Source organism: Pseudonaja textilis, chromosome 5 (assembly GCF_049901715.1).
Source record: "Pseudonaja textilis isolate UNSWEBS1 chromosome 5, rPseTex1.2, whole genome shotgun sequence".
Classification (NCBI taxonomy): Eukaryota; Metazoa; Chordata; class Lepidosauria; order Squamata; family Elapidae; genus Pseudonaja; species Pseudonaja textilis.
In genome coordinates, this window is record NC_141994.1 from 36,405,741 (window position 1) to 36,428,458 (window position 22,718).

The 22,718-nt window shown below is 34.2% G+C and overlaps 1 protein-coding gene across 2 annotated transcripts in view; it reads left to right on the forward strand.

Annotated features, from left to right (window-relative positions):
* PTPRQ (protein tyrosine phosphatase receptor type Q) overlaps positions 1-22,718 on the forward strand; it is a 105,991-nt gene that overhangs the window by 26,171 nt on the left and 57,102 nt on the right. For both annotated transcript variants that reach the window (XM_087934505.1, XM_087934506.1), the window contains exons 23-33: positions 694-928; positions 3,472-3,600; positions 4,812-4,958; positions 5,978-6,150; positions 6,271-6,478; positions 7,570-7,695; positions 7,795-7,974; positions 10,233-10,340; positions 11,131-11,412; positions 12,603-12,785; positions 19,412-19,513. In XM_087934505.1, coding sequence (XP_087790631.1) covers positions 694-928; positions 3,472-3,600; positions 4,812-4,958; positions 5,978-6,150; positions 6,271-6,478; positions 7,570-7,695; positions 7,795-7,974; positions 10,233-10,340; positions 11,131-11,412; positions 12,603-12,785; positions 19,412-19,513 — 1,873 coding nt within the window. The remainder of the gene's footprint in view (positions 1-693; positions 929-3,471; positions 3,601-4,811; positions 4,959-5,977; positions 6,151-6,270; positions 6,479-7,569; positions 7,696-7,794; positions 7,975-10,232; positions 10,341-11,130; positions 11,413-12,602; positions 12,786-19,411; positions 19,514-22,718) is intronic.

The window sequence follows — 22,718 nt, forward strand, 5'->3', positions numbered from 1 at the left end:
TGAATTTTCCTTGTCGCCTAAATAATTTCAGAGTTCCTCCTTGAATTTTTATACATCAATAACAAAATCTTATGCTCATCAAATTTAGTAGTTTTTCTATTTCAACAGTTATGAAAACAAAGGAATTTTAATTTGTCATGTACTCCTGAAGGTGCATATGTCCAGTTCTGTTTAACTTTAAAGCATTCTACTGAAAAACTTAGTCCTTAAATAATAATAATGATGTATTCAACCCACTTGACATATTTTGGTTCTCATAAACATGTGCAATTCCAAATAGTAAATTAATGTATAAATGAAGTATTTCACAATGTGGGCTGCATAATTTGACAGACATTTATATAACAGCATATTTTTGAAATCATCAAATAAGAAATTATGTGCATTGGCCAATAGTTTGGCATTATCAAGTTAAGTTTATCCTACTGTTTTTGTATTTTTATCCATCTGCATCAGTATCTTGTGCATTTTTTTCTCCTTTACCACATGTATAGAGTACATTGAAAAAGGTTTTCAGCATTGGCATACTAAAACATGAAAACAGTTTTTACTCCTGTGTTTCATTGGAATAAAATAATCTAAAAAGCTATTTACAAATGCTTACAACCCTAAAATTTTAAAACAATTAAAATATCAAAACAATTAAAATAGCCACAAAAATAATTATTTTTATTTCATTGTTTGTCTTTACAGGATAACAGTGAATCATTTTTATGGAGTACTACCATTCCTTCAACTACGTCCAGTAAAACCACTACGTTTACCTCAAGTACAGTCACTCCCAAGGCAATGAGTTCAGTCTGGAATGAACCTCTCAGTTTTGTCGTAACTAATCTTAGACCATATACAACTTACCTTTTTGAAGTTTCTGCAGTAACTACTGAAGCAGGTTATATTGACAGTGCAATTGTCAGGACACCAGAATCAGGTACATATTCTTCAGGTTAAGGTTAAAATTAAGAAGGGAAATCAATATGCATTTGCAACTGGAAAAGCTTGAATAAATGCCTTTCAGAATATATTTTGGAAAATTTATTATACAGAAATATATTTTTGGGTATGTTGCTTTCTGTCCTTATATAAGGAATGGATCAAGTTTTATTTTTCTGTTGTCCTTGGGACTTAAGAGAATAAAAGATCTGTCAAACAGAGAAATGCTGGAAGTATGGGTGTCAGTGAGAAATCTGAGTGAAAATTACGGTTGGTTCACTATAGGTATTTGCATTTTATTTAATCATATAATACACATGTGGTGAATCATCCGAAGGACATTGAAAAAAAAAACTTTTTTGCAATAAAAATTTAATTATATTAGAAGTATTTAAATCTGCATGGTATACATTATCTTATAGACTAATGAGTAGATCTCTTATCTTCTCTGAGTCTTTAGAGGCAATTTCTCAAGCCCATATATGAAAAGGCAGAGGACATACGAAGTACAAATTAGCATTTAAATTTATCAATGTCCAAAACAGTAAACTAATCAATTAAAGTATAATGAAAAGAGTTATAGCAGAATATTTTTTCATGGTGCTTATTATACTTTGATTTTAACAGTCAAACAATGGAGAGAAAGGTAATTTATAATGAGAAAAGTGTAACAGAGAATTCTGTCTTAATTTTCAGATCCAATTTCAAATCCCATCTGATTAGGATTTGAACTGCGCTACATTTCCCTAATCTCCACTGTCTCTTCAGTTCATATTGCCCATATTTTCAGAAAAATCCATTTCTTTAAAACAGATGGAAAGATATGCTTTACAATGCTACTAAAGCATACGTATTCCTCTAGTTCAAGCGTGTCAAATTGACAGCCCATGCACCAGATGCATCACATGCAGGCCACGCCCATCCTGCAAGGGCAAAAAAGTCACAATACACCACGTGACACAATCATGTTTGACACCCATGCTCTAGTTTAAGGAAATAGAGTTTATTATTGGCTTAGTTTCCATATCTGAAGAAAGAAATAATGAAATCCTTCATAAAAATGGGGCAACTCAGGATACTTGTATAACAAAGTAACCAATTTTACCTTCCATCTATTCCAGTCAAAATGCTTAGTAACCCAATCACAAATAAAAATACAGCAACTATATGTTAAATAAGTGGGTGCTCTCCATTTTTATATCCAACTACTAAAGATAGCACTGGCCTTGCAAATTAGTTGATAATGTTCCTTGGGTAAGATGTATTTCTTGATAGAACTACTAGACTTACTTATCTATTCCAAGGATAACTGTTTTTATAACCATATAGTTGTTTCCCTTGTATTTGGCAAGATTTATAAAGAATGATAAATAATCTTTAGAAAACAGAGATCAGACTTTGCATGGACAGGATGTATTTCTATCCATTAACAGCTGCTCTCATTTTGGCAGCTAGTAGAATACAAAATATTTGTCCTTTTTATGACCACCAGTGTCTTTGAATAATGTCATGTTTGACCTAATCTTCATTACAGTTCGAGCAGCTGAAGCATTTTGTCAGCTGTGTAGAAATAGCAATAGGTTGGGGATATCACTAACAAAGTTAAATGTTGAAGGAAATATTCAAGGCAGTTTAAATACATAACTAAGATTATTTTTAGAAAGTGATGTCTAAAGTTTGGCTTTCAGATTTTTTTTTGAGGCTTCTAATAATATATTTAATACTTAAACATATATTGGTCGTTAAAAATAGGAAGATACATTTTGTCTGCCTTATTTCAACAGAGGGCCTAAAATTTGGCTTGAAGGCTTAAAGTTCATGTATTTGAGAAAAAAATGTTAATATTAAGGATGAAAATGGACATGCATACAAATTATGGACAAACCTACACAAGCTTTTTATTTAAAACGAAATAAAATTGTATGGAACTTGCCTCATTATTAAACATATTTGATTATAATCAATTGATTTTTTAAAAAATTCATGATGTGCTACCAAGTCATTTTTGACTCTTAGTGACCACATCGATAATTTTTTCTTCAAGACAAATAATAATTTATTAATTTGTATGCTGTGTCTCTAGGCAACTCACAACAAACAAATTACAATAAAATATAAAAGATAGTGCAACAGGTAGAATGAAATGACTCCAAGAATGGGGGCACCTTGAACAGATGGAAGTAGAATGATTGATCCAGCCCATTGCCCTTTTCATCTTACTGCCACAGTAAAGTATTTTGCAAAAAAACAGCAACAAAAATCAGTCTCTTTTCATACCCATAAAACCTCAGAAATTGCTGTCTTTATATCAATTCCTTAACTAGGTAAACAAAAATCTGCCTTTTTATATGTTGGCATATTAGGAATGCTCATTTTAATTTGAGTTCCATGTGTATTATATCTCTTGATGTGAATCGGCCACTGCATTGTTTTACTATTAGGATGTTTTTAAAAAAATAATTACAGTAGTGTAAAGAAATTTGGAGGCACAATTCCGATTTTATGAAATAAACACTCCAATATGTGTTTTTTTTAATTTAGTTCCAGAAGATCCTCCTCAAAATCTTGTCATGGGAAATATTACAGGAAAATCTTTCTCAATTTTATGGGAGCCACCAAACATTGTTACTGGAAAGTTTACCTACAAAGTGGAATTATATGGGCAAACTGGTAAATCAGTTAATCTAATTTTGTATTATTGTATTCACATCTTTCATAATCTACTATGTTTAGTCATTAATTGGCCCATAAAACTATTAGAGGTATACAGTTGAAACATTTATTTATATATCAACACACTTTCCTTTTGAGATAACTAACATTATCCAGAACTAAGACTAAGAAATAATGAGCAAAAATAGAAAAGCAAACATACCTAAGTTTACTTTATGCACAACGCCATTACCTCTTCATATCTTTCCAGCCTTGCTAGCCATTTTTATGTCTACCATATCATTTGTTCTTTAAACATGACTTTTTTCAGGATTTCATTAACTCCATCCAACCATTATTTTCTGCATTTTCATCTTCCTCTTGGTGCATTCCTTCCTTCCTCCTTCCTCATTTTTAACCCATAGTTTAAGGCAACAAAAATGATTCCCTCAAAAATTAAACATCTCTGGTTCCATGCGATCCTCAGACCTAGTCACATAACCAGGTCATATGGGCCTTTGGGAATATAAAAAGGGTTGGGCTTATGTAGGTGAGGAAAGGCGATCCCTCAAACAGCCTTGTCCCATGCCAGGAAGGGCTTATTGTGTTAATCTTACAGGCCATGATAATCACCAGATGAGTCATAAGTATTGGTACATGCCAGCCATTGTTATTTTGATCAATCAGTATGCTCACCTAACATTTTTAGTAATGTAGAAAAACTGTAAATTTAATATTTAATCTTATATGCAATAATACCCTGTTAACTAAAAGGGTAATACTGATCCATTTTGCCAATATACCAAAATTTTAGTTAAAACCCCAGATTTACCCTAAACCTGCTTACTCTAGTCAGTGCATGGTCAGACCTTTAATCTAATAATTAACCTGCAAGCTAACATAGTATTGTTGGTTAAATTATATGTAGTATACTGGCACAATTATGTATGTAGTAACATTTGGTTGAATATTAAATACCTGGAAGTATAGGCATTTTCCAAACCCTGGATTAAACTAATAGGATACATCTCTATTATTATTGTCTTTTTACCTTTTTAACCAAGTATCATAAAAATATTAACATGAAACTGACATACCTGATCAATTTATAATACTTGAAATAAAATTTTCAATTTTCTTTAACATAATCAGGAACAAAATTCTTTTAAAATAATTTCAAAGAGTTTAACTGTCTGTTTCTGGTATTTTGTTTTAAATGATTATTTCAGTACGTATTTTGGAGAACAGCACCAAAGATCTCAAATTTACATTTAATAATCTAATACCATTTACATTATACAATGTGTTTGTTGCTGCTGAAACAAGTGCTGGAGAGGGCCCAAAGTCAAATATAACAGTTTTCACACCTGCGGGAGGTAAGTTGTACATGTCATAAAATATGTGTAATTTTAATACATTGTATTCATATTTTAATATGGACAGATAGTGTTGGCAAATGCAGCCCATGGAAGATGTGGGTGTGTATTTGTGTGTAGTTCTAAATGTTGAGTAACACTGGATCAATTGCTTGCTTCCAAGAACAATGGAATAAATGATAATGGTATAAACAAGAATGAGTCTTCCATTAAGTTTCATGGCATTCTTTAGCCATTGAAATAGTGTGTAAAATTCAGCAGGTTCTCTGACAATATTTGAAGGGTTTATTATTGTTCTTGTTGAAAGATGAATTAAACAATCTTAGTTTTATTCATTCCAATTGTTAGGATAAGACAACTATTTGACCACTAGATGGCAGTAAGTGATTACAAAAAAAGTTTGTTTAGTAAAGGAGCTGATTATGTTACAGATTCTTTTAACTGAAATCAGTTCAATTTTCACAAGATGTTAAGATGTTCCCCCAACTCCAGTTCTTTTACAATAAATGGAAAGTAATCTTTCCAGTACAATAAATGGAAGACAGTCTCCGCTACCGAACCTCCAGACGATATATCTCAATTGCAAAATTGTATCTACAGGTGCATAGCTAGAGTGCTCTCGAGAGCAGTTCTCACTGGGGATAGGGCTTTAGGGAGATGTGGCATTTCACTCAATATCGCTTGGGCAGAATGGACTGTTATGGGAGAACAAATGAGGTCAACAGATTGGAAGTTCATCAGTCCTAACTGGATTAAAAAACAAGAATGATGGGAATAATCATAGGTAGATTAGCAACTCCCGGTTAAGCTTGGAAGCTAAGCTTGGAGTTAGCACTGTAGGCTAGAAGAAGACAATAGAAAATTCCCAGCGTTCTTGGCAACACTACAGACATTTGCTGTATCCATCAGAATTATGTAACCTCATATAAATGTTACTTTTTTAGATAGTATTAATTTTAACATTAGACATTTTCTAATGCTCGCTGTTATGTAATTTTACTATATACATTACATTTCAGTTCCAGGACCTGTATTTGATCTGCATGTAATAGAGGAAGCAGCAAGCTTTATAAGAATTGCTTGGAAAAAACCACAGCAACCAAATGGAGTCATCACTCAGTATCGAGTAAAAGTTTTAAATGAGGAAACAGAGGAGATCCTTGAAGATGCAATTCTGACAGAAAAAGTCAAGGTACTTTAATCCCAATTCTTGCTTACCTACCTATAATATTTTCACATTATTCCTTTGTCTACATTCCTATCGCTAAGGTTACAAATGGAAAGTTGTTTCTTTCTTCTCTTTCTATGTTAGCATTTTACTGACTCTGGGGGTCCAGATATGATAGAAGAATATGCATTATCTTCCTCACTGAATAAAATAAAAACAGTGACCAGTTTATATGAAGGTTCAGCTGAAATGTTCCCAAGACTTCATGAATTTTCTCCAGTAAAATATACTAGTATTCCTGTTGATAATTTCCTAGCTTTAAATGATGATGCCGAACTATATTTAAATTCTGGTAAGTAGGAAAAAAGTTGTTTTCTCCAGCTACTTCATTGTTCAGATCATGGTTATTACACAAAGTATCTTTAGCAAAGAGTTCCGTCGTATTGTTAGTGGGCATTTGCTGATGTCACATCCTGCAAATGGGGAAATGCCACACAGGCAGAGCTTAGTAGCCCCTTGTCACCCAGTTGACCTCTCTGCCAGAGAAAGAAGATGCCAGACCCACTGCACAAGCTGCATAGACAATCAGTTATTACAGTTGCCAAAGCAGGTGTGATTGGAGGAGATTAACATATCTCCATGCCCCGTGCAGACCTCTAATTTTTTTCCCCAACAGTTTTTGACTAATAGGCTTCCAAATGTCACTGAAGGTAAATAGGTCAAAAAGTTACAGCTCAGCAACATGGGGCAACCAACAGGTGGAGGTGACCCTTTGACACAGTGATGCCATTAGTATATTCACTTACACTTATCAAAGGAGCATTTTTGTGTCTAAACACAGATATTTATGACCCATTAAATAAAGTTTGGTTGACAGGTACAGGTTTAAAAATGTTCTGAAAATTTGAAAGGGAGCCATTAAATGTAACAGAAGGATAATGCTGATGTTATTTTCATTACTTCAAATGTCAGTTGTAAATAAAATCAGTGCTGGAAAGTTATTTCCACGATTCTTAGCCATTGTTTTTTGTTTTTCAGTGACTGTACAAAAACATGTTTCTCATTTCCAATATGCTAAGATTGCCTTACTTTTTTTGCATCGATACAAACATGCTTCAGAAATGAAAGCAACCTATGTATGTAAATCTAGTATGTAAGTTTATTTTGGAATAGCATCCATTGAATCCAGTACAATCTCTTCTTCATTAAACACGCATAGAAACATTCCTGTTTTTTATTCTTTGCTGTGCAATGAATATCCTCATGATGGTCAATTTTCCATTTATTTTGTTACTGACCATTTAACATCAACATGCAAAAACTGCAATCTTATACCATTTTTGTAGAAATAATATCCTCTGGACTAGTCCTAAGTTAGAAATGTGTATGACCGTTTTTACTTTTTTAAAAATATAAAAACATTTGATACCATCAATCTTTCAGTTGAGCAGCTGTCATATCGTGTAAATGCACTCCAGCCTTTCACTAAATATGCAATTGCTGTGTCTGCTTTTACCATTATTGGAGAAGGACCACCAGCTCTTCTCATTTCTAGGACAAGTGAACAAGGTAAACCTTTTATAACAGAAATATTACCATGTTGACAGTATTTAGCTTCTTTCAATTTTTCTAAATTTAAATTTATAAATGAATTATTCTTTTTTGTAGTTCCAAGTTCTGTGGAAAATATAGATTATAAAAATATTAGTTCATCTTCAATTTTGCTCTTTTGGGATAAGCCATTAAATCCCAATGGAAAAATCACACATTACACAGTTTATGCAATGGAGGTTGATACAAGCAAAACTTTTCAATTGATTACATCAGAAAAACACATACTGATTACAGGTGAGATGGTTTTATATATATATATATAGAAAGAAAGAAAGACAGATGGCTGATATCTGAAGGAATATTAGTTACTTAGCATGAAAAAGGGTATAGATTGGATTCATTGGACAAAGCAATGGAATTTTATGATCAGCACTTCAATAGAGAACAGGGCCAGGAAGCGAAGGGAGAAATAGAATATAAAGGACAGGAAGTGTCAACCACAGAAGAAAAGTGTACACAACAAGAAAGAAAGAGAGACAGACAGAAGAAAGAAGGAAGGGAAGAAGGGAGACTGAGTCAGTGACTGAATGTTGAGAAATATAAGTTTAAAATAGAATTCTGTAGAAGTACTTATGTCAAGTTGTTTCATGATTGTAATTTATCCTTAAAAGCAGATTCTTTTTCTCTCTGTTTGCATCTTTTTCCACATTTATTCTTGTTTTTCAACCGTAATAGATGGCTAAAAAGAATTTAATGAATTAAACCATAGTGAATACATTCATTATTATCATTATATTATTATTGTTTTTCTTAACAATAAAAGAGCATGAATGCTAATCAGAGTATGAAAATTTAAAAAAAAATAACAAGCTAATATGAATAGGGAGAAAGAAGAAAAAAAAATGATACAATGGTTTGACCATACTACATTATTTCAATGATTACATAATAAAAGAAGTGCCACTGCAAAGGCTGAGAGTTGACCATTTTTGTTAAGCCATACTTTGCATCCAGTAGTTCAAATATTGACAGGGCCAAATTTAGATAAATGGAGCCAAATATATAAATTTCAGATATGTAATATCTTTTAATAGCACATCACTGAACCTTCAATGAAATAAGAATATACAACAAAGAATGAACTATTAATGGAAATGATCATGGTTCTCCTCATTCTTCCAAGAGTGGTTCTGGTCAGTATTGATGGCAGGAGAAGAGAATAGCTCAAGGCTTATCCCCTGGGTTATGGGGTTTCTCAGGGGTCATTATGCTTTCCAGTCTTTTAAACATCTTTATGAAATTACTGGGTGTGACAATTCAATGGCAATGGAGTACCAACAAGGTGCTGATTGGCCCTAATATGGCCAAGATATGCTGTCGAGGTTTTGTCTTGGTCTCTGAAGGCTATTGGGCCCTGGATGGGCAAGAACAGGCTTCAATTAAACCTGAGCAAGAGAGAGTAGCTCTTGGATTTGGTGATTTTCCATTTTTACATGTTTCTGGATGTAACTGTACTGCCCCAGTCATAATCAGAGTGCAATTTGTAGAACCTCATGGCTTTTGTTCAAAGTGCAGGTGATAGCCATGGCCTGGGGGGCTTTTCCCCAAATCGGGCCTTTTCCTGGACCAGACATTTTTTAGTCACTTACACTTTTTTATTCTTTTTGGTTTTAAAATATATTTTATTTATTACGCCTTATTATTTTGGAGTTTTTATTATGTTAGGGTCACTTATATTAGATGGGTAGCTATATAAATCTAATAAATATATTACACATTCAAAATAAAGACAATAACCAACCTTTTAAATATATATTGAGAAGTCCAATAAATTAAAAAATTGGAAGTGTAAAATATTTAAAAAAATTGTACATATTTCAATATAATATTACCAACCAGAAAATATTTCAGCTTACTGTATATTTAGACTAGTCATATTGTTATACTGACAATACAAATCTATGTAAAAATCCTTAATAATTAAAAAATTCTCAGTATCATTAGCTTATAGCAATGTTTATATTTGATCCCTGCCACTGAATATCCTGAATATCACTATTGTTATATTAAATAGGACAAAGTTCCTAACATCAAAATAAACTAAGTACAGCTTAACTGCATGTGAAATAAACCTGTTATAAATAAATATAGAATAATTAGAACACCAATATTTTAATCATAAAATAAGTTTAATCTATTTTAATTAACTCATTACAAAGCTTTATTTGTACATATGAAAGATAAGAAACAAAAAAGGAAAATGTCAAAATACTGAAATAGCCTTTTTTTGGGACCATTAAAAATTAAAATTAAGCCTAAAATGTAAAATTAGGAAAATATTTTAAAGTCAGTTTTATCACATGCTAAATGTTTTACCATATAGCACTTTTATATAATAGTTAATAATTTTTCTAAAGTCCTTATATTTGCAATGTAGTAGAAGTACCTTAAAAGCAACTTCTCCATATCTATGAGAGTAAACAAGATAGTAAAAGTGCCCAAATGACTGCAAAGTAAATTTCATTTACAGACTTTGTTCCTCTTTGTTTTAGACTTAAAAAAGTACACAGATTATAAAATGAGGGTAACAGCTTCCACAGCTGTTGGAGAAAGTGCACTTTCTGAAGACAATGATATTTTTATAAGAACGCTTGAAGATGGTAAGTACATTGTTTTCATATTAATTTTAAAATTTCAATTTGATGAATTATGATTGATTTATCTATAATGCTCATTAAGCAATAAATTTGTACAAATAATAAAAATCATATAATGCCCGCCGCCCAGAAAAGGCTGAAAATGGGGTGCACAGAGGCCAAAAATGGGGCGTTCAGAGGCCGAAAACGGGATGCAGAGGCTGAAAATGGGGTCCGTGGAGGCAGCAATAGGCAATGGCGATCCCTGCAGCCTGAAACAGCTGATTGTCGGGAGGCCGATCCTCTCAACAACCAGCTGCTTGTGCTAATCAGGCTGTGCTGAAGCTGACCAGGTTGTTTGCTGTTTGCTGCAAGGAGGCAAATTGCTGGGAGGCAGAGGCCAATTTTTTTTCTTGTTTTTCTCCCCAAAAGAGCCCGGCAGGCGTGCAGGGCTTTTGCAACATTTGCTGTATAAAACACACAGACATTTCCACCCATTTTTGAAGGTGGTATACACTGAAAAATATGGTACTTCCACATGTCTAGAGGAGAGGTTGTTTAAAGATTTGACATTTGCGTGTCCAAAAATAGTTTTACATTTGCTCAATTATACACTGACAAATTTATTCCCAAAGGTCTCATCTGGCAACTAATATGTCTTTAGTTCACAAAAGGTAACCTAATCTTGGTCTATATTATAAAAATATGAAGAACACAATTTTACTGAAATTGATAAATTCTGTATTGTAAAATAGTTATGAATGTATGCACCCTAATACTCAATCACTTTTTCCCCTGTTTTTTTGAATGAAAGAACCCAGTTCACCACCTCGGAATGTCGAGGCATTAGCAGTGACTGCCTCAGAAGTCAACTTAAGGTGGTTGCCACCTGAAATGCCTAATGGGATCATAACTCATTATGAAATCATGTCTGATAATGGCAGCATTTTAATAACTAAAAATGCTACAACAACACATCTTATTTTAAATGAGTTGAAACCATACACTTTGTACAACATTTCTGTAAGAGCATTCACTCGCCTTGGTCATGGGAATCAGTCATCTGACCCATTAGCTGTAAGAACAGCTGAAACTGGTAAGTGGAAATACTAGAATATTCTTTTGTCCCTATGGATTCGAATAATTTTAAATATATTGCGAAGGATGTTTGAAATAATGCAAATGCAAGGAGGTGGGAAGGTTTCCTGCACCATTGCTGGCTCCCTTGGCCAAGAAATGGAGATAAGCACCATGCCCCAGAGTCTGGCAGGGAAACTTTTTCCTTGTTAAATATAGTTAGGTTATAAATTACACATATCTATATTTGAATGAGACAAATGATGCCATGGAGCATTTCTCAAACTATCTGATGACCATAGCAAAGTATCCTGCTTGATGATCAGAGGTGAGTCCCTTTCATATAATGTTTTGATTGCATCAGTATCAAACATCAGAATATCAAAAAAGTTCAATACATGCTATTTTTTGTTCTTAATTGTTTTACAATTTGTTATTATTAACAAGTTTTTCAATTATAGCATACATGTAATCCCATTTTATCATGTTTAGTTTTATATTTGGAATCATGAAACCAAGGGCCCAAATGAATAACAAGGCAAGTTAGAGAATAGCAGCCACAACAGAGAAATTAAATTCCTAGATAAAAATTTGCTGATTGAACAGTAAAATAAATATGTAGTTTCTCATAAATAACTTGTGGGGGGTGTCGATAGGTAACGAAGGTAGGTTTGGGATTTTGTACAAGCATTTTTTTTCTTTTTTGTATTTTTACCACCTTTTTCTGAAAAGCACTTTCTATGTGTTTTTCTTTCTTTTGACAAAGTATGTATTTTTCTGATAATTATGTTTGTGCTTTTTTCCTTTTTTGTCACTACCTTAAAAACAATAAAATAAAGAAATTAGGATTTTATACAAGCAATAGAATGTAGGTTAGCTAAATTTGAAATTAAAGAAAATATCTATCTCAGAACTGAGGAAAATTGTATCTCTGTTTTTATTTAGTAAATGGCAAACCAAATCTTTATTAGTTCATTGCTTGTTAATTCACTGTTGGATCAGAGACTTCAGATTATATGTTGGTAATATGTATTGTTGTTCTATATTTAATTGGCTTCTGCAATGTAATAGCATTTGATAAAAACTCAAAATAGCATTTGAGTTTCAGTTATTATCATATCCTTTATTTTTTTTGTATGTAGTACACCTGTAGTACACTATTATTTAAATTTTGGATGTAATGTTTTTCTCGGAATTCTTTCATTTCAGTACCTGACTTTCCACCACAAAATATAACTTACAGGAACATGTCTTCTTCAGCAATAGAGTTATCATACTTTCCTCCATCTGTCCCCAATGGCATTATAAAGACATACACTATATATCTAAGAGAGATTAATGAAAGTGAAGTAAGAGTCACCAACACAACACATCTATCACTAATGATTACAGGTAATAACTATTTCATCTTATTATTTTACATGGCAGTAATCTAGCTGAGTTTGTATCAAATGCTATTTTTCATTATCAAATTTAATACAATCATATATTTTGCATTAACATGTATAGGTGAATAATTCAAAGTAATTATATGCAATAGTTTTTCTGTTTTTAAGTAGAATTAAGAAATTAAGCAAGTGTGCACTGATTTGATCTGTGCTATATTTTATGAGCCAAATTTAATTACTATATTAAATAGAAGACTCTCAAACCAAATTGTGACATGAAATCTGAATTTCATGTCAATTTCTGATCATTTTGAACACTTAAGAGCGTTAGTCATAGTTGTGGCTTTAAAAAAATAACATTGAATAGTATAAATGAGAGTTATTTATTTCATATATTAATATATAAAATTTATACTGTATTTCAAATGCTTTAACTGTCCTTTGCTTTGCAAGATTTTTATTTTGTTTATTAGAATACCTTAAAAAGGTATTTCTGAAAAGTGAAAAAGTAAAAGTCAGAACAATATTATAAATGTTTTCATTTTTTGTAGTCAATTCTGTAAAAAACAAAATTTAATTTAATTTAAAAATTAAATTTTTTATACAACTTCCATATATCTCTATGTATATATTTATATAAATATAAAATTAATTTGGAGAATAAAGATATAAACATTAGTGCCCAATCTAAATATTAATATTATTAATATTTCAAATATTAAATTATTCTAAAACATTACTAACACTTAAATACCATTCAGATAAACTTAGCATTTGTGTCAAGAATGTGATTTCCTTGTCTGTAAATTAAAGTCTTTATATTGTGTTTTTATAATTCAAGTCTTTTCTCTACATTGATTAATATGAAATTATTAAAATAGCATAAATAGCACCACACAAAAGGCATATAAGTGCCAGTATATACAAATCACATGTATACTCTTTATTCAGGTTTAAAAATATACAAAATATCTGGTTGAAGTATCTTCAAGCACTATAAAAGGTGAAGGACCTCGGAGTGCACCATTGGATATAATAACTGATGAAGATGGTAAGGTGATGACTATTGTGTTGTTTTCATATTAGTTGACTAAACTGGAGTGAAAGCACATTATAGAAGAATATAAGCTACAAACTCCCATCTGTAAGCTTAATGGAAGCTCAAAATAGTGTTGGTATTAGGAGTGGAAAACGTTTTTGAACATGGGAGCTTCACTTAATGACTTTTTGGAGCAGGGTGAGACTAATAGAATCAGATTTTTTCTGCTTCAAAATAATAGAAAATTGAAATACAACCAAACAAGGTCCTTATCTTGTTCATCATTGCATCACAAGGAGACTTTTCATTAGGTATAATCCGTTTCTAAATAACAAGATCTACGTGTAGTAAAAATTTAAGAGGCAATGCAAAAGCAAAAAAAAAAAAAAGACGTTTAGAATGTAATTTCTTGGACGAACATACTGTTCTGACTGTTAGACAAAATATTTTACAAATTCCTTCATAGCTGAGCACTTGTTTTCATTTCACGCATAACTAAAGGGATGATCTGCTTTAGGAATATGATGATAATTTATGTGATTTAAAATAAACTTGAATGGAATGATAAAATGCCTATATTTATCAAGAAAATACTAAAACATCTAATCATCTGGTTCAAATAGCTAAATTTGTTATTATTTAATTCCACTATACGTAATGAATATTCAGTTATATGAATCCTGTTAACATTTTTTACTTATTCTAGTAATTAAAATACTAATAAAGTTAAAATATTCTATAGTTTATAACTTTGGTCAATTGAATCTAATGGGGGGGGGGGTTACCACCAGGTATTTTCATACAAGCAGTGGTTCCCAAACTTTTTCAGTCCACCCCCCTTGGTGCTACAAACTCATCCTCGGTGCCCCCCACCCAAGGGTGCAATTCAAATTTCTGTGGGCATGGCCTAATTTGAGGGTGTGGCTTGCTAGTCACATGACTGGGTGGGTGTGGCTTGCTGTCACTTGACTGGCTGGCATGGCTTGCTGGTCACATGACCAGGTAGGTGTAGTTTGGTGGTCATGTAAATGGGGTGAGCATGGCCAGGTGACTGGCAAACCAAATACAAGTGGTCCTCACTTAATGGCTAGTTGTTTAGCAAGTGTTCTAATTTATGACTGGCCTCCTCAGAGCTACTTGACCTGTTTTGGGAGTTTGACATCCATGCACATACATACACACACACTCCCTTCTAACCCTGCTGGAGCAGGTCATTGGACTAGAATTGGCAAAACATCTCTGATTAGATTCTAGTAGTGAATAGAATCTAATCAGAGATGCTTTGCCGATTCTTGTTGATTTGTTTTATTTGTATTTTTATTTTATGCTGTAGAATTGCATTGACGTTTTGTGTCCCTTCTAGTGCACAGCTGAGAAGCTTTGTGATTCTTTGCAGCAAAAATTACCAATCTCTGGTTTTGCTCTACTTTTCAAACATGCCACCACTGCCATGTTCTAGGTGCCGGTCCCACAGGTCCACCCCATTGAACCTACTGCACCAAAGGATCTGCCCAAGCAAGTCCGAGTGGAATGGTGCACCAAATCAATGGGGTGAGCCTGAGAGAGGGAAAGAGAGAGAGAGAAAAGAGAGAGAGAAAGAGAGAAGGAAGAAAAGAAAGAGAAAGGGAAAGAAAGAAAAAGGAACAGATAAAGAAAGAGGAGGGGATGGAAGGAAGGGTCAGAAAGAAAAAGAAATAAAGAGGGAGGGAGGAGGAAGGGAGGAGAAAGATAATGAGATATCTATTCTAGTCCAATCACCTGCTCCAGCAGGGTTAGAAGGGAGTGTGTGTGTGTGTTCTCCTTGCAATTTACCAGTACATTTTGGTTTTGCCTTCTTCAGAACTGGCATTGTAATACATTGGGGAAAAGTAATTTTTTAGGGTGGAGGTCTGGTCCAATCTTTAAAGTGGTGGCTTTGCTGCACTTTCCCAATGTGCCGCTGCTGCCTGCCCTGGGCTTCCTCAACCCTGCCCTGTACCAGCTCCAGGAAGGAGGGGACAGCACCGCCCTCTATGATATGAGTGCACCAGGAGGGGCAGCCTGTGAACTTGCTGTTAGGCATGGCAACTACAAAGAGGGCAGGCTTGGCTGAGTGGGATCCTGGATATTGGGCATGTGGTCAAAATCCCCCTTCTTCTGCCTCCCCTAGATGATCCATGGATGCGATTGACTGTTGCACTGGAGCAGTGCAAGGGGGCTCAATGAGTGAGCCTGCAGAGCCAGCACCTCAAACACCCCCTGCTGCTTCTTAGCACCCCCTGCCAGCTCCCTTGCCTCTTAGTGCCCCCTAAGGCATCTCATCACCCCCCAGGGGCAGTACTGCCCACTTTGGGAACCACTGATATAATGAATATGTATTGTAACATAACAGGACATATAAAAGTAAAATGGTGCATACAAGATTGCAATAAATAAATAAACATTTCTGACTATGTGTTAGATTCTCCTTATTTTTAATGCAGCTCATTGGTTTTGGACCAATCCAGGTTCTAAAGTTAGTCTTGATTGTGGGAATTAATAGCCCGGGCTGTCTTTGGGCATCAGTCTATATGGATTTCTCTTTCAGGAACTCAAAAGAGGTAAGAAAGGTATAGCAGAAATATTGAATAACAGAATAACAGGGTTGGAAGGGACCTTGGAGGTCTTCTAGTCCTACCCCTGCTGAAGCAGGAGACCTTATACTATTTTGGACAAATAGTTATCCAATCTCTTTTTAAAAACCTCAAGTGATAGAGCACCACGCAATTTCTGAAGGCAAGCCTTTCCACTGATTAGTTGTTCTCACTATCAGGAAATTTCTCCTTAGTTCTAGGTTGGCTATCTCTTTGATTAGTTGCCAACCATTGCTTTTTGTTCTATCTTCAGGTGCTTTGGAGAACAAGTTAACCTCCTTCTTCTTTTGTGGTAGCCCTTAGGTATTGGAACATTACTATCATGTCACCCCTAGTCCTTCTTTTCATTAAATTAGATATACTAATTCTTACAACCATTTTTATATATTTTAGCCTACAGTCTCCTAATCATCTTTGTGCTCTTCTAGAGTTTGCTCTTCATCTTTGTACTCTTTCTAGAGTCTCAACATCTTTTATATCATGGCAACTAAAACTGGATGCGTCAACTAAAAAATACTCCTTTGGTCTTTTTAGCTGCCGGAAAAGGGAGTGGGGGGAAACAAGGCATTCTTGAAATGCCAAATAGTCACCTTGGTAGCCCAAAGTTGTCAGAACATAAGAAGGTTAGTGGAGAACATGATGGATGACTCTTGGAGATGAGAAGTCACATCCGGGGTGGGGAAAGACCAGGGTCAAGGGGGAAATGTATGATGCAATTTAGTATCAGCTGCACCATGCCATGTGCCAACATGGTAATTTCTAATAAACCAATTTACTTTTTCTGAGATGCGGCTAGAGACTTTTGATTTGAATGAGGGTAGATTTGTTGGAGCCCTGACAGATGAAATGTTCCAACAGGGATCTTACCAAGGCATTTATAAAGTAGTACTAACACTTCACATGATCTTGATACTATCCCTCTGTTAATGCGGCCTAGGACTATATTGGCTTTTTGGCAGCTGCAGCATAATGCTGGCTTATATTTAAGAGATTGTCCACTGGGACTCCAAGATCCTTCTCACAGTACCATTGAGCGATGTAGCACCTACTCTATACCTTTGCATTTGGTTTTTCTTGCCTACTTTTCTCACCAATGAATTTCACTTTTTGCTAGATAGGGCCCAGTCTTCAAGTCTGTGAAGAATCTTCTATATCATCTGCAAATTTGATGAGTTCTCTTTCTATCCCCTTGTCTAAATCATTTATGAAGATACTGAAGAATATCTGGACTTAACACAGAATTGTGAGGTTACCCCACTGTGGCACCCCATTGAGAAAGAAATATATTTCCTCTGACTGAATTATTTTAAACAGTATAAGAAAATGGTCAATATGTGACTGACAAGCATTATATCTAGACATAATCTTTATGTATTTTTACCATGCCCTTTTTCTGAAAAGCACTTTCTATGTGTTTTTCTTTCTTTGACAAAAGTATGTATTTTTCTGATAATTCACTACCTTAAAAACAATAAAATAAAGAAATTAGGATTTATACAAGCAATAGAATGTAGGTTAGCTAAATTTGAAATTAAAGAAAATATCTATCTCAGAACTGAGGAAAATTGTATCTCTGTTTTTATTTAGTAAATGGCAAACCAAATCTTTATTAGTTCATTGCTTGTTAATTCACTGTTGGATCAGAGACTTCAGATTATATGTTGGTAATATGTATTGTTGTTCTATATTTAATTGGCTTCTGCAATGTAATAGCATTTGATAAAAACTCAAAATAGCATTTGAGTTTCAGTTATTATCATATCCTTTATTTTTTTTGTATGTAGTACACCTGTAGTACACTATTATTTAAATTTTGGATGTAATGTTTTTCTCGGAATTCTTTCATTTCAGTACCTGACTTTCCACCACAAAAATATAACTTACAGGAACATGTCTTCTTCAGCAATAGAGTTATCATACTTTCCTCCATCTGTCCCCAATGGCATTATAAAGACATACACTATATATCTAAGAGAGATTAATGAAAGTGAAGTAAGAGTCACCAACACAACACATCTATCACTAATGATTACAGGTAATAACTATTTCATCTTATTATTTTACATGGCAGTAATCTAGCTGAGTTTGTATCAAATGCTATTTTTCATTATCAAATTTAATACAATCATATATTTTGCATTAACATGTATAGGTGAATAATTCAAAGTAATTATATGCAATAGTTTTTCTGTTTTTAAGTAGAATTAAGAAATTAAGCAAGTGTGCACTGATTTGATCTGTGCTATATTTTATGAGCCAAATTTAATTACTATATTAAATAGAAGACTCTCAAACCAAATTGTGACATGAAATCTGAATTTCATGTCAATTTCTGATCATTTTGAACACTTAAGAGCGTTAGTCATAGTTGTGGCTTTAAAAAATAACATTGAATAGTATAAATGAGAGTTATTTATTTCATATATTAATATATAAAATTTATACTGTATTTCAAATGCTTTAACTGTCCTTTGCTTTGCAAGATTTTTATTTTGTTTATTAGAATACCTTAAAAGGTATTTCTGAAAAGTGAAAAAGTAAAAGTCAGAACAATATTATAAATGTTTTCATTTTTTGTAGTCAATTCTGTAAAAACAAAATTTAATTTAATTTAAAAATTAATTTTTTTATACAACTTCCATATATCTCTATGTATATATTTATATAAATATAAAATTAATTTGGAGAATAAAGATATAAACATTAGTGCCCAATCTAAATATTAATATTATTAATATTTCAAATATTAAATTATTCTAAAACATTACTAACACTTAAATACCATTCAGATAAACTTAGCATTTGTGTCAAGAATGTGATTTCCTTGTCTGTAAATTAAAGTCTTTATATTGTGTTTTTATAATTCAAGTCTTTTCTCTACATTGATTAATATGAAATTATTAAAATAGCATAAATAGCACCACACAAAAGGCATATAAGTGCCAGTATATACAAATCACATGTATACTCTTTATTCAGGTTTAAAAAAATATACAAAATATCTGGTTGAAGTATCTTCAAGCACTATAAAAGGTGAAGGACCTCGGAGTGCACCATTGGATATAATAACTGATGAAGATGGTAAGGTGATGACTATTGTGTTGTTTTCATATTAGTTGACTAAACTGGAGTGAAAGCACATTATAGAAGAATATAAGCTACAAACTCCCATCTGTAAGCTTAATGGAAGCTCAAAATAGTGTTGGTATTAGGAGTGGAAAACGTTTTTGAACATGGGAGCTTCACTTAATGACTTTTTGGAGCAGGGTGAGACTAATAGAATCAGATTTTTTTCTGCTTCAAAATAATAGAAAATTGAAATACAACCAAACAAGGTCCTTATCTTGTTCATCATTGCATCACAAGGAGACTTTTCATTAGGTATAATCCGTTTCTAAATAACAAGATCTACGTGTAGTAAAAATTTAAGAGGCAATGCAAAAGCAAAAAAAAAAAAAAAGACGTTTAGAATGTAATTTCTTGGACGAACATACTGTTCTGACTGTTAGACAAAATATTTTACAAATTCCTTCATAGCTGAGCACTTGTTTTCATTTCACGCATAACTAAAGGGATGATCTGCTTTAGGAATATGATGATAATTTATGTGATTTAAAATAAACTTGAATGGAATGATAAAATGCCTATATTTATCAAGAAAATACTAAAACATCTAATCATCTGGTTCAAATAGCTAAATTTGTTATTATTTAATTCCACTATACGTAATGAATATTCAGTAATATGAATCCTGTTAACATTTTTTACTTATTCTAGTAATTAAAATACTAATAAAGTTAAAATATTCTATAGTTTATAACTTTGGTCAATTGAATCTAATGGGGGGGGGGTTACCACCAGGTATTTTCATACAAGCAGTGGTTCCCAAACTTTTTCAGTCCACCCCCCCCTTGGTGCTACAAACTCATCCTCGGTGCCCCCCACCCAAGGGTGCAATTCAAATTTCTGTGGGCATGGCCTAATTTGAGGGTGTGGCTTGCTAGTCACATGACTGGGTGGGTGTGGCTTGCTGTCACTTGACTGGCTGGCATGGCTTGCTGGTCACATGACCAGGTAGGTGTAGTTTGGTGGTCATGTAAATGGGTGAGCATGGCCAGGTGACTGGCAAACCAAATACAAGTGGTCCTCACTTAATGGCTAGTTGTTTAGCAAGTGTTCTAATTTATGACTGGCCTCCTCAGAGCTACTTGACCTGTTTTGGGAGTTTTGACATCCATGCACATACATACACACACACTCCCTTCTAACCCTGCTGGAGCAGGTCATTGGACTAGAATTGGCAAAACATCTCTGATTAGATTCTAGTAGTGAATAGAATCTAATCAGAGATGCTTTGCCGATTCTTGTTGATTTGTTTTATTTGTATTTTTTATTTTATGCTGTAGAATTGCATTGACGTTTGTGTCCCTTCTAGTGCACAGCTGAGAAGCTTTTGTGATTCTTTGCAGCAAAAATTACCAATCTCTGGTTTTGCTCTACTTTTCAAACATGCCACCACTGCCATGTTCTAGGTGCCGGTCCCGCAGGTCCACCCCATTGAACCTACTGCACCAAAGGGATCTGCCCAAGCAAGTCCGAGTGGAATGGTGCACCAAATCAATGGGGTGAGCCTGAGAGAGGGAAAGAGAGAGAGAGAAAAGAGAGAGAGAAAGAGAGAAGGAAGAAAAGAAAGAGAAAGGGGAAAGAAAGAAAAAGGAACAGATAAAGAAAGAGGAGGGGGATGGAAGGAAGGGTCAGAAAGAAAAAGAAATAAAGAGGGAGGGAGGAGGAAGGGAGGAGAAAGATAATGAGATATCTATTCTAGTCCAATCACCTGCTCCAGCAGGGTTAGAAGGGAGTGTGTGTGTGTGTTCTCCTTGCAATTTACCAGTACATTTTGGTTTTGCCTTCTTCAGAACTGGCATTGTAATACATTGGGGAAAAGTAATTTTTTAGGGTGGAGGTCTGGTCCAATCTTTAAAGTGGTGGCTTTGCTGCACTTTCCCAATGTGCCGCTGCTGCCTGCCCTGGGCTTCCTCAACCCTGCCCTGTACCAGCTCCAGGAAGGAGGGGACAGCACCGCCCTCTATGATATGAGTGCACCAGGAGGGGCAGCCTGTGAACTTGCTGTTAGGCATGGCAACTACAAAGAGGGGCAGGCTTGGCTGAGTGGGATCCTGGATATTGGGCATGTGGTCAAAATCCCCCTTCTTCTGCCTCCCCCTAGATGATCCATGGATGCGATTGACTGTTGCACTGGAGCAGTGCAAGGGGCTCAATGAGGTGAGCCTGCAGAGCCAGCACCTCAAACACCCCCTGCTGCTTCTTAGCACCCCCCTGCCAGCTCCCTTGCCTCTTAGTGCCCCCCTAAGGCATCTCATCACCCCCCAGGGGCAGTACTGCCCACTTTGGGAACCACTGATATAATGAATATGTATTGTAACATAACAGGACATATAAAAGTAAAATGGTGCATACAAGATTGCAATAAATAAATAAACATTTCTGACTATGTGTTAGATTCTCCTTATTTTTTTAATGCAGCTCATTGGTTTTGGACCAATCCAGGTTCTAAAGTTAGTCTTGATTGTGGGAATTAATAGCCCCGGGCTGTCTTTGGGCATCAGTCTATATGGATTTCTCTTTCAGGAACTCAAAAGAGGTAAGAAAGGTATAGCAGAAATATTGAATAACAGAATAACAGGGTTGGAAGGGACCTTGGAGGTCTTCTAGTCCTACCCCCTGCTGAAGCAGGAGACCTTATACTATTTTGGACAAATAGTTATCCAATCTCTTTTTAAAAACCTCAAGTGATAGAGCACCCGCAATTTCTGAAGGCAAGCCTTTCCACTGATTAGTTGTTCTCACTATCAGGAAATTTCTCCTTAGTTCTAGGTTGGCTATCTCTTTGATTAGTTGCCAACCATTGCTTTTTGTTCTATCTTCAGGTGCTTTGGAGAACAAGTTAACCTCCTTCTTCTTTGTGGTAGCCCTTAGGTATTGGAACATTACTATCATGTCACCCCTAGTCCTTCTTTTCATTAAATTAGATATACTAATTCTTACAACCATTTTTATATATTTTAGCCTACAGTCTCCTAATCATCTTTGTGCTCTTCTAGAGTTTGCTCTTCATCTTTGTACTCTTTCTAGAGTCTCAACATCTTTTTATATCATGGCAACTAAAACTGGATGCCGTCAACTAAAAAAATACTCCTTTGGTCTTTTTAGCTGCCGGAAAAAGGGAGTGGGGGGAAACAAGGCATTCTTGAAATGCCAAATAGTC